The following is a 12,208-nucleotide window of genomic DNA, read 5'->3' on the forward strand; positions in this document are numbered from 1 at the left end:
GCATTATTTCCTTGAGGGTTTTTCTTCTTGTCGTTTTTGCGACAGTTTTTAGCATAGTGACCTGCTTTCCCACACACAAAGCAGTTACCTTTCTTTTTCTTGAAGTCCTTATTATTTTTCTTGAAATTTCCTTTTCCAGATCCAGATCCAGGTTTAGAATAGATTTTCTTTCCAGATGAAGATTCAGTGAGATTTGCCTTAGAGTTAAACTCATAGGCCTTTGATTTCTGTTTTCTGAAACGGTTTTCCTCTTCAGTTCGAAGATATACAAATAGATCTTGAAGAGAAAAATCGTTTCTGTCATGCAGAAGGGTGTCTTGGAATTTCTCCCATGAAGGTGGTAATTTTTCAATGATTGCACCAATTTGGAGCTGTTCTTCTATTTTAATACCTCTAGCAAGAATATCAGAAACAATCAACTGGATCTCATTTACTTGATCCATAATAGATTTTCCATCTATCATCTGATATCGGAAATATTTTCCAATAAGATGTTTCTTAGAACCCGCGGCTTCAACCAGGTATTTCTGCTCTAGAGTTTCCCACAACTCTTTGGCAGACTCAATTCTGAAAAATACATCGAACAACTGATTACTGAGACAACTCAGTATATGGCCTTTACAGAGATAATTATCTCTTTTCCTTTTCTCAGAGAGATGGGTTCTTGCAGGTTCTTCCTCATCAGGTGATGGTTCAGGAGCATTCAAGATATAATCTAGGTTCAGAAAGGTCAGAAAGAATCGCATCTTTTCTTGCCATCTACCGAAATCCGATCCATCAAATTTTTCCGGTCTTTCGGTTTGGGAAGTCATGATGATTAATTTCCAATAATCGGAATCCCAAATTACAGATCACAGATCGTATAGATTTGCCTTAAGATTGTAATAAAAATTGATGTGCAAATCTGTAATTTAGGATGAGATAATACCTTATACGAAATTAATCTGGTAACTCCAAAAGCAGATTTCAACAGTAACAATTTTCTGCAATAATAAACTGTAAAGAAAGAACAAATCGTTAGATCACTTATCGAGTTGAGGCACGAAGAATCTTCGCTGTCCTTAAGGCAAATCTCGCCCCCACTATGACGAATCAACGGTGCAGATGGGCGTGACGGCGTATGCCTCCAGGATACAACAACTCTCGCTCCAGGGGTGTGCACTCACGCAGCCCGGATGCCTAACAACTTGCTTATATGTGCCAAAAGCCTTGATCAGAAAGGTTGGGGAAAACCAGAGAGAAGATAGCAGAAGAAGAATTCGTTCTATCTTTCTTTCTATCTCTGTAAAACCGTTTTTATAGAAAAATAAGAGACACGTTGGGATGAAACGTCGCACTCTTTTAGTGCGTGAGAGACGTTTCCCAAACGGTCACAAAACTAAGATTTAAGGAATCTCAAACGGTAAAAAGTATTAAATAATGATTAAAGAAAAAGAAAAGAAATAAAAGAAAATAAAAAGGCGTTGGGCCCACGCGCGCGGCCGAGCCGGGCCGGGCGGCGCGCGCGTGTGGTAATACCAAAAGCCCACCGGACCCAAGTGGGTGATCCGTGCGCGTAGGATTCTCATGACCTCTTTCTCATTCACAAGACTAAGAGAGTGAAAGTATATATATGGCCACTCTCACCCTCTCACACTTCCCATCTAGGACTAAAGTTTTCTCATGGCTTTAGTCCTTTTGGAGGGAAGCTCTAACTTTGAGTGAGAAGCCCTAAAGCAAAAAGCAAACCAATGTAAAAGACTAAAAGCACCCCTTTGTAAGATTGAATTACAAAAAGACTTTTGCATAAAAAGTCAACATGGACTATGGAGGAGTCTAAGCCTCCGATTTGTAGCCTTTGTGAATGTAGTTACAAAACAAAAAAGCAAGGGTCTGCAATCATCCTTTAAAAGGATCTCCCTCTCTCTTTTTCTCTCTCTCTCTCTCTCACTCATAAAGTCAGGAAAAGAGGGTATTGGAAAGATATTATTCAGATGGACCACTATGTCTGAAATGGCGACTAAAACATGAAAACCACAAAGATTTTGCAACATAATGTTGACGCTCTAATTTCACCACAGACAATTCTAGTTCAGATGAAGATCAATTTGTTCGTATTTGTTTAGATCTCAAAACTGAATGATTTGCGGTTACAAAGACTGAATGATTTGCAGTTACAAGAAGTTATTACATTTGAAATTTGAATAGAATGATTTGCAGTTACAAGAAGTTATTACATTTAAAATTTGAATAGGATGATCTGCAGTTAAAAGAAGTTATTACATTTTTGAAATTTGAATTTATAACGGTTGTAACTTCTTTGTTGTCTGTAATTATAAATACTCATTTGAGAGCAATAAGAAAAGGTCCATGATCATTTGCAGAAAATGCAATACGCTTGTTAATTTCATCTATCATTTATTGTATTTCGTAGGAGTAGTTCTAATTGTTAATTTCACTTTCAATCAATTTCCACCATTTGACCAATCTGAACACTTAGTGTGAGGATTTAGAACCGGGAAGATAATTTCTTCCTCCAATCGCCTGAGCAGATTGATTCGATTGGGGTCATTTGATCCCTGGCACGCCTGTCCATTTTTGCCATAAACATTTTGGCACGCCCGGTGGGACTCCTGGGTAATCATGGGGAGAAAAACCAGATTTGGTGGCTCTGAAGATAATGAGCCAGACAACGTGAGGCCTCTGGAAGATAGCAGGCCTAACAATGAACAAGTTCCTGGTGAAGAAAGGCTTTCTGAGTCAAGGCCAGAAGATGGAACTGGAGTCGTGGTTGAAACAAGACCACCAGATGCTGAGACCTCTGCAAGAAGGGAATCACTGGCCCAAAGAGGCCGAATCTCTTTAAGAACTGATTCGAGTACCACAGATTCGAGAAGGGAAGAATCATTTCCCCCAGGATGGAACGAGATAACGGCCAATTTCCGTGGACAACTAGAACACGAAATGGAGTTGTTCGCCCAGAGAATCGAAAGGGTCAACGGAGACACGTTCCAAAAGGTACTTGAAAGTAATAATAGTCAAAATGGTCTCCAAGGTAAAGACCTTAGGCAGGAATTTGTATCTTGTGTACAAAGGCTGACTAATGTTTTAGATAGAGACCCAACTCTCATTCAGAATTTTCAAACAGTACCTAATACGGTTGATAGGGCTATGCCTCCTGGCATGTACGCTATCCCGCCTAACGGCGGGACAAGTAGTCAAGCCCCTAGGCCGATCAATATAAATAATGGAGTTCCAACGATGGCCAATAATCAAAACAATCCATATGTTCCTCCAATTAATGGCCAAGGGATACCTCCTGTAAACAATCAGAGGATACCTCCTGTAAACAATCAGGGGATACCTCCTACGAGTAATCAAGGGATTCCTCCTGTTAATAATCAAGGGTTTCCCACTGTTAATGTAGGAAATCCCAATTATCCACCTCCTATGGGAAATCAAAATGTGCCTACTGGTTATCCACCCAATGTAGGACAACAAAATCAGAATTATGGTCCTAATCAAAACGGTCTTAACCAAAACTGGGGGCAACCCCAATTTGGCCAGAACCAATTTAATAGTTGGGGGCAACCTCACTTTGGGCCGAATTTAAATCAAAATCCGATTCCACACTGTGGAAATGTTAGTTATGGTCAAAACACACCGAATATATATAACTGGGGGCAAGACCCAGACCTAGCGATGAATCAACCTCTTAGGGATCAGATGGCAAATTTCATGCAAGACTATTTCGGTCTCTCAGTTAGACCGACAATGAAACCTATGTATAGAAAGCCATACCCTGAGTGGATTGACCGACTATACCCATTTCCCAGGAGTTATAAGGTTCCAGAATTCATAACCTTTTCAGGAGATGGAACCCAGTCAACCATAGAACATGTAGGCCGATTCACGGTCCAATGTGGTGACGTAAATGATTATGTAAGGTTGAGATTGTTTGGGAATTCCCTTACAAGTACAGCCTTTAATTGGTATGTGTCCTTACCACCAAACTCCATTCAGGAGTGGTCACAACTAGAGCGAATGTTTCACGCTCAATTTTATAGGACTGAACCTGAGGTTACTATGGCTGATTTGGCCAGAATTAAACAAATGCCTCAGGAAAGAGCAGAGGATTTTATAACCCGATTCAAAAGGGCAAGGAGTAAATGCTTTGTCCAACTCCCGGAAAAGGAATTTGTTAACATGGCTAGAAGCGGCCTAGCTTTTGAACTTAGAAAAAAGTTCGAGGATAGAGATTTCATTGATCTCTACCAGTTAGTATCCTGTGTGTCAAAATATGAGCAGTTGCTCAAAGAGGAAGAACAGAGGAGGAGTTCTTCCATGGGAACTTATTATAGGGACCCAAATGTAGAAGTACACATGGGAGAATTAGAACAGACCGAGTTTAATTCTGATGTCGAAGATTACGATATCAATATGGCCGAATTAATAGTAGGCAAACCTTACATTTGTAGGGCATTAGCAAGACCTGACCCTAATAATAGACCGAATACCACTAATAATAATGTGATGAGATTCAAAAATACGGTCAGAAGAAATCAACCTGAAAAACAGTATGCCTTCGATATTACGAAGGCCGATCAAATATTTGATCAACTGTTAAAAGATAAACAACTTAAATTATCTGAAGGCCATAAGTTACCTCTGGCCAATGAATTGCAAGGAAAGAGATATTGCAAGTGGCACAATGCATGGTCACATAACACTAATAATTGTGTTGTATTCCGTAATGTCTTGCAGGATGCCATAGAAAAGGAACGGCTAAAATTCCAAGAAAAGAAAAAGGGCGTAATGACTGTGGATCAAGATCCTTTCCCAAAAACGACCAATATCAATATGGTCAATCTTGATATGTCAAAGCTATCAAAAAGGTTCAAGTTGGTGCCGGATGATGCCTCGGAAAAGAAGCCAAGTGTTCATGACCGAATTGAGGCACCGCGAGTCAGAGACCGATTGCAGCCTCCAAGGAACTTCTCCCATTTATTCCCAAGACCCAAAGGGAAGATTAAGGTTGAATCTAACCAGTTATGTGTCAGATGTAAAGGAGAATTGGGACTGACCGAGGTAAAGCATACCAGGATCATACCTAAAGCTTTTTATCCTAGGAGCTTTCCTTACAGGGAGAAGCATCAAATGAGGACGTTTGGTACGATTTTATGGCCAGACCGACATCAGGAGGAAGCATCGTCATCAACCTCCAGGCCGAAAACATTCAAAGTACCCAAAACACCTGCTGAACAATGGTATGAGCATTCTTATCAACCTCCTGAATTCTATGACTTGCCACCATATCATTTGATGACCAAGACACAAAGGAGGAAGTGGCAAAGGTTCAACCAATTCAAGAGGAAGACTGTCAATAAAGACCGTTTTTTGGTCTCATCTCGACCTAATCAGTGGATAAGAAGGATTGAACAACCTATAGAAGCAGGGGAGAAAGGGAAAGTTGTGGCAGACATGAAATTGGCCTCAGAAAAGTCCAGGCTGCAGTTGAAGTCAGAGTCCGAGTTCCCAGCTCTTAAGAATGCTGTAAAAGAGCAGAATACAAAGCAACAGATTCATCCAGCCAAGAGCATTCAAAGCACGGTCAAGAGTAAGGCCGAGTCTGTTCCATTGAAGCCTAAATCTGAGGTTAGTGTGGTTAAGCAGCAAACGATCCAAAGTGTAGTAAAGAGAGATTGTAAGACAGAAGCTGCAAAGCCTACAACAGGAAAAGATGAAGATGATGATGATGATTTAGACTATGAGGATAGTGAAGGTGATCATGAAATGGAGGAAGTTGAATTATTCAAGTTTGGATCATTGCCTTCAAAGGTCTCCACAAATTATCTCTTACCGTTAATTTTCGGTCCTAGAGATGATCAGCCTGTTGGTATGGAAGATGATATTGAAGAACAAAGTCTTCCAGTTGCTGAGATAGTAGCCCAAGTCCATCAGACAGAGGCCGAATCTCAGAATCATCAGTTAGAGGCCGAATCATCAAGTAATCAGGTTCAAGTGGAGTTGTTTCAAGAGATTGTTGAGAGCGGTCCAAGTTCAAAGGTGACAAGGAGTCTTGTGGATCGAATCACTTTTAAGAAGCCACCTCTGGAGATGACTCAGCACCTTCGACCCCTTTATATCAGAGCTATTATGGATGGAGTTCCAATAATCAGAGTCCTAATAGATAATGGGGCTGCAGTCAACATTTTGCCAACCAGGATGCTAAAGAAGTTGGTAAAATCTGAGAAGGAATTAATTCCTTCTGATATTATAGTGACCGGTTTTGATGGGGCTGTTGCCCATGCAAAAGGGGTAATACCTGTAGATCTGACCGTAGGAAGTAAGAAATCAGTCACGGCTTTCTTTGTGGTGGACGGCCCCACAACATACAACGCTCTACTTGGACGTGATTGGATCCATTCAAATAGGGTCATACCTTCATCTCTCCATCAGTTCTTAGTCATGTGGAATGATAAGAACGAAGTTGAAATGGTAGTTGCTGATAACAGGCCGTTTACAGTGAGTGCTAATGCAGCCGAGGCTCAGTTGTATGATGAGCAATACGGGCCAGTTAGATTCACCGGTACAGATGAAGAAGGTAGGCCAACAGAAGTATCGGCTTTAGTCCAAGACGGTGGGTCAGTACAGAGAAGCCTGGAAGCAATAGTTGAGGCTTTGAGACCATCAATGGTTCATATTGATGGTCGGTCTACCACTCTAAATGACTGATTCCTCCAAAGAGGAAAGAATGACCGCAATTACGGTCTTAATGAGAAAGTTGTTCATCTACTCAAAACAGAAAAGGGAATACTTTAAAAATCGATCGAACATTAATGCGGCTGATTGTATCTTTGAAGATGATGACGACCGACCTCCAGTCATAGCAAGGGAGTTCAAGGTATTACCTCCCATTTCATCTAGTATAGACCGAAATACCGATGTCCAGGATCCACTGTTGGAAATCAACCTTGGGAGCGAAGAGGATAAACGACCTACGTTTATCAGTGAGCTTTTGGATCCTGAAATGCAAGCAAATCTTGTTGCACTGTTACATGAGTACAAAGACTGTTTTGCATGGGATTATGAGGAGATGCCCGGTCTAGCGAGGGAATTAGTCGAACATAGGTTACCGGTTAAAGGAGAATTTCGGCCCTATAAACAAGCACCTAGGAGGATGACAGATGACATCATGCCTAAGATCAAAGAAGAGATAGAGCGATTGCTTCAAGCTAAGTTCATCAGAATAGCCAGGTATGTAGAATGGCTTTCAAATATAGTTCCTGTAGTTAAAAAGAACGGTAAATTACGTATATGTATAGACTTTAGGAATTTAAACTTAGCAACTCCCAAGGATGAATACCCTATGCCAGTGGCCGATATATTAGTTGATGCGGCCTCGGGTCATCAAATATTATCTTTTATGGATGGATATTCCGGTTATAATCAGATATATATAGCCGAAGAAGATGTCCATAAGACCGCATTTAGGTGCCCACGTTCTTTAGGAACCTTTGAATGGGTAGTGATGCCTTTCGGCCTTAAGAATGCCGGTGCTACCTATCAACGGGCAATGAATGCAATCTTCCATGACCTGATAGGAAACATGTTGGAAGTATATATAGATGACATTGTAGTCAAGTCTGACACAAGTCCACATCACTTGGCCGATCTAAGAAGGTCGTTTGAAAGGATGAGACTTCATAAACTGAAGTTAAATCCTCTAAAATGTGCCTTTGGGGTTTCGGCTGGTAATTTCCTGGGTTTCCTTGTTCATCAGCGAGGAATTCAGGTCGATAAAAATAAAACAAAGGCAATAATAAATGCTAAACCTCCCAGAAATAAGAAAGAACTGCAGAGTTTTCTCGGCCAGATTAATTTCTTACGCCGTTTTATATCTAACTGTGCAGGAAAGACGCAATCGTTCTCCCCTCTACTGAAATTACGGTCTGAGGAAAGTTTCGTATGGGAAGACCAACACCAAAAAGCCTTTGAAGCCATCAAGGATTACTTGGCTCGGCCACCGGTGTTGATTTCCCCAAAGAAAGGAGAACCCTTAAAGCTATACATCTCGGCGGCTGATGCGTCGATTGGGAGCCTATTAGCCCAGGACAATGAATTCGGTTTTGAACAGGCCGTTTATTATTTAAGTAGGACTTTAAATGATGCCGAGAGAAAATATTCGGCCATTGAAAAGCTGTGTTTAGCTTTGTATTTTTCATGTATTAAGCTAAGATATTATTTACTTCCCGTATTAGTATATTTGGTCTGTAAAACTGATTTGATCAAATATATGCTAAATAAGCCTATATTAAGAAATAAAATAGGCCGTTGGGTAATCGCCCTTTCTGAATTCAGTTTGCAATATGTTCCTCAAAAATCAGTTAAAGGTCAAGCGTTGGCCGATTTTTTAGCTGATCACCCATGTTTTGATATTCCAGAGGAGATACTATATTCCGTTCAGACTATAGATATCTTACCTTGGACTTTAATGTTTGATGGGTCTAAAAATGAGAATGGAGCAGGTGCAGGAATTATATTAATATCTCCCATCGGTCTTAAATTGCAATTTTCATTTCAATTGGACTTTCCATGTTCAAATAATCAGGCCGAATATGAAGCTTTAATAATCGGCCTTGAATTGTTAATTGAAATGAAAGTAAAATCGGTCAAGATAATAGGTGATTCCCAATTAGTTGTCAAACAGTTGAATGGGGAGTATCGATGTTTAAATCAAACATTGACCGATTATCATGATATGGCAATTAAATTGTTAGATACGTTTGCAGATGTGGTGATAGAATTTACACCACGTATTAATAATCATGAAGCAAACGAAATGGCTCAACTAGCATCCGGTCTAAAAATTCCAGAAGGCATGATAGAACGAGTTATTACTGTTCAAAAGAAGCATTTACCTTCTGTGTTTGACCGAAAAGAATCAGTTGAGATTATGCTATCAGATACTTCTATAGAAACTGATTGGAGGTTACCAATCATTCAGTTTCTCAACAAGCCTAATATAAGGGTAGACCGAAAAATAAAACTTAGGTCATTGAAATATATTTTAATGGACGGTCAACTTTATAGGAGAAACTTAGATGGTTTGCTATTAAAATGTCTTAATAAACACGAAGCCTTGCTTGTTATGGCCGAAGTCCATGAAGGGATATGTGGAGCCCATCAAGCAGGTATTAAAATGAGATGGCTAATTAGCAGACATGGTTATTACTGGCCCAACATACAGGCCGATTGTGTTAAATATGCTAAAGGGTGTGAAGCTTGTCAAAAACATGGTCCTATACAAAGGGTACCAGCCAAGGAATTACAGCCAATAATTAAACCATGGCCATTTCGGGGTTGGGCTATGGACCTTATTGGTAAAATTTATCCTCCATCATCCAAACAACACACTTTTGTGTTAGTGGCTACAGATTATTTTACAAAATGGGCAGAGGCCATCCCCTTAAAAACGGCCAATCAACAGGCCGTGATTAAAACCATCAAAGAAAATATTATTCATAGATTCGGTCTTCCAGAAACAATAACGACCGATCAGGGATCAATATTTGATGGTGAGGAAATTAAGGAGTTTGCCAATACCTATGGTTTTAAGATTGTGCATTCAACTCCTTACTACGCACAAGCTAATGGCCAAGCTGAATCATCCAATAAGACTTTGAAAAACATCATCCAAAAAATGATTGATGATAATCCAAGGTCATGGCATGAGGTGTTGTCTGAAGCCTTATGGGCTTATAGAACATCCCAGAAGACGGCAACAGGTATGACACCATTCAGTTTAACATACGGTCATGATGCCGTTTTACCAATGGAAGTAACAGTCAAGTCATTGAGGGTGGCTTATCAAAACAACCTAACTGGTGAAGATTTTAATGAGGCCATGATGATCGAATTAGAAGACTTAGATGAAGTCCGATTAATGGCTTTAGACCGTTTAGTTATGCATAAGAAAAAGGTAATGCGGTCTTACAATAAAAAGGTAAAGCCAAAGAATTTTGAGGAAGGTGAGTTGGTTTGGAAACTCATTTTACCTATTGGAGTGAACGATCCTAAATATGGTAAATGGTCTCCCAATTGGGAAGGACCGTTTGTTATACATAGGATTTTGAAAGGTGGTGCTTATCATTTGAAAGGAATGAATGGCCGATTACATCCAAGATCGATTAACGGTCGTTATCTTAAGCCCTACTATCCTACTGTGTGGGATATGAGAGGAGAATGATAAGTGCATAGTTAGACCGATATTATTATTACGGTCAAACAATCATGGCATAAAGTCCTCAACTGAAGAGTCTGATGAGGTAACTGAAAGGATATACCATCAGGTTTCAGATACGTGTCAGACCGTAATCTTAAGACCATTTTTACCACTGGTCAGATCGATTGACAGGGGGATTAACACACACCTCAGCATTAGCATCATGCAGAGCTGTATGGGGGGCATTGTTGACGCTCTAATTTCACCACAGACAATTCTAGTTCAGATGAAGATCAATTTGTTCGTATTTGTTTAGATCTCAAAACTGAATGATTTGCGGTTACAAAGACTGAATGATTTGCAGTTACAAGAAGTTATTACATTTGAAATTTGAATAGAATGATTTGCAGTTACAAGAAGTTATTACATTTAAAATTTGAATAGGATGATCTGCAGTTAAAAGAAGTTATTACATTTTTGAAATTTGAATTTATAACGGTTGTAACTTCTTTGTTGTCTGTAATTATAAATACTCATTTGAGAGCAATAAGAAAAGGTCCATGATCATTTGCAGAAAATGCAATACGCTTGTTAATTTCATCTATCATTTATTGTATTTCGTAGGAGTAGTTCTAATTGTTAATTTCACTTTCAATCAATTTCCACCATTTGACCAATCTGAACACTTAGTGTGAGGATTTAGAACCGGGAAGATAATTTCTTCCTCCAATCGCCTGAGCAGATTGATTCGATTGGGGTCATTTGATCCCTGGCACGCCTGTCCATTTTTGCCATAAACACATAAATAACTATACAAGACACCTTATAAATGTTCCATTAAAGGATTACGGAGTTCTCCATTGGGAAGAATCTCAAAGGACCCAAGTGAAGAAATGGGGTCTTTAAATTTTTTGAGCCCCTCTTTCTTCTACCCATCAAACCCAAATAAGGAAAGAAAAGAAGGGTATGAAAAAAAATGTCATGCAGAACCCCCCTTGAAGATGAGAAAATTGAGTGTTTCCAAACAGAAATAAATGAAAGTTCCCTCTGTATGTGTGAAGAATCCACCGAAATTTGAGCCCACAACACATTGCCATCCGGACCCATAAATCATGTCGAATTCCTGCAAAGATTTTTTACAGGAAAATGGAAGAGCATGAAATAAATAATTAAAGGAGATAGAAACGGAGTTGGCTTTTGTTGGTTTATGATAATTACCTTTTTGATGTGAGCAGAAATACTTTTGCAGTCATAGACATCAAAGAGATCAAGAGCTTGAGAAGCAGAGGCCATGGCCTGGAGTTGCATCTTCATAGGCATGTCTGTCTCTTGGACTAGAGCTTTGCCTTCCAACATTTTTTCCCCTCAAATTCACCTTTTCCTCTCTAAATCAGAAATTTAAGCACATACTCAGAAAAGATCTCTCTAAATCAGAAATTTAAGCACAAACCCAGAAAGGATCTCTCTCTCTCTCTCTCTCTCTCTCTCCAATATATAAGAAAAAAATACAAGCTTTGTTCAGTTCCAAGTGCAAGGGAAACCTCGAAGGATTTAATGAGGGTGAAAACTTCCAGATTGGCACAGAATCCAACGGCTCTCTTTTCTCTCACATTGCCATTTCGAAAGGCCAATAATGGTGGCGTAATGGTACTGAGGCAGAAGATAAAGGAGGGCTTTAATTAATAAAAAAATGTAAATAAATTTTCTATTCACACGATGCAGATGTGGCTCTTTGACTGCTCAATTATCACTGCTCAATTATCAATGAAAGTATTGGACAGAAGATAAAGCAGGGTTTTAATTAACAAAAAAATTGATAGCAAATTTCTATTTACATGACTCAGATATGGCTCTTTTACTGCTAATTATCAATGGAAGTATTGCAAATGCCAAAAATGCCAGCTCAATAGTTATCAAACAAACATGGTGGCCGATAGTTCCACTCCATTTTTTTTTCTTTAAGCCCTGTTTGGATTGCAGGAATTTCCTGAAAATGTTTGGAAA

The 12,208-nt window shown here is 39.4% G+C and overlaps 1 protein-coding gene across 1 annotated transcript; it reads right to left on the bottom strand.

The window, feature by feature from the left end:
- Positions 1–11,027: 11,027 nt before the first annotated feature.
- Positions 11,028–11,856, bottom strand: LOC143861878 (dynein light chain 1, cytoplasmic-like). Its single transcript, XM_077372835.1, has 2 exons — positions 11,423–11,856; positions 11,028–11,327 (listed from the first exon to the last, which is right to left on the bottom strand). The coding sequence occupies exons 1-2, from the start codon at positions 11,558–11,560 to the stop codon at positions 11,184–11,186; spliced, it is 282 nt and encodes a 93-aa protein (XP_077228950.1). The 5' UTR covers positions 11,561–11,856; the 3' UTR covers positions 11,028–11,183.
- Between the last annotated feature and the right edge of the window lie 352 nt (positions 11,857–12,208).

Source organism: Tasmannia lanceolata, unplaced genomic scaffold (assembly GCF_043159265.1).
Source record: "Tasmannia lanceolata isolate RefF3 unplaced genomic scaffold, GAP_Taslan_0.1 ptg000003l, whole genome shotgun sequence".
In the NCBI taxonomy this organism is placed as follows: domain Eukaryota; kingdom Viridiplantae; phylum Streptophyta; class Magnoliopsida; order Canellales; family Winteraceae; genus Tasmannia; species Tasmannia lanceolata.

What these genes read in the sequence shown, in the direction of transcription:
- LOC143861878 (XM_077372835.1), bottom strand. Translation starts at nt 11,560, where the DNA reads ATGTTGGAAGGCAAAGCTCTAGTCCAAGAGACAGACATGCCTATGAAG. An exon ending in TTTCTGCTCACATCAAAAAG is followed by an intron (nt 11,328 to 11,422) that starts GTAATTATCATA and finishes AAATCTTTGCAG; the next exon opens with GAATTCGACATGATTTATGG.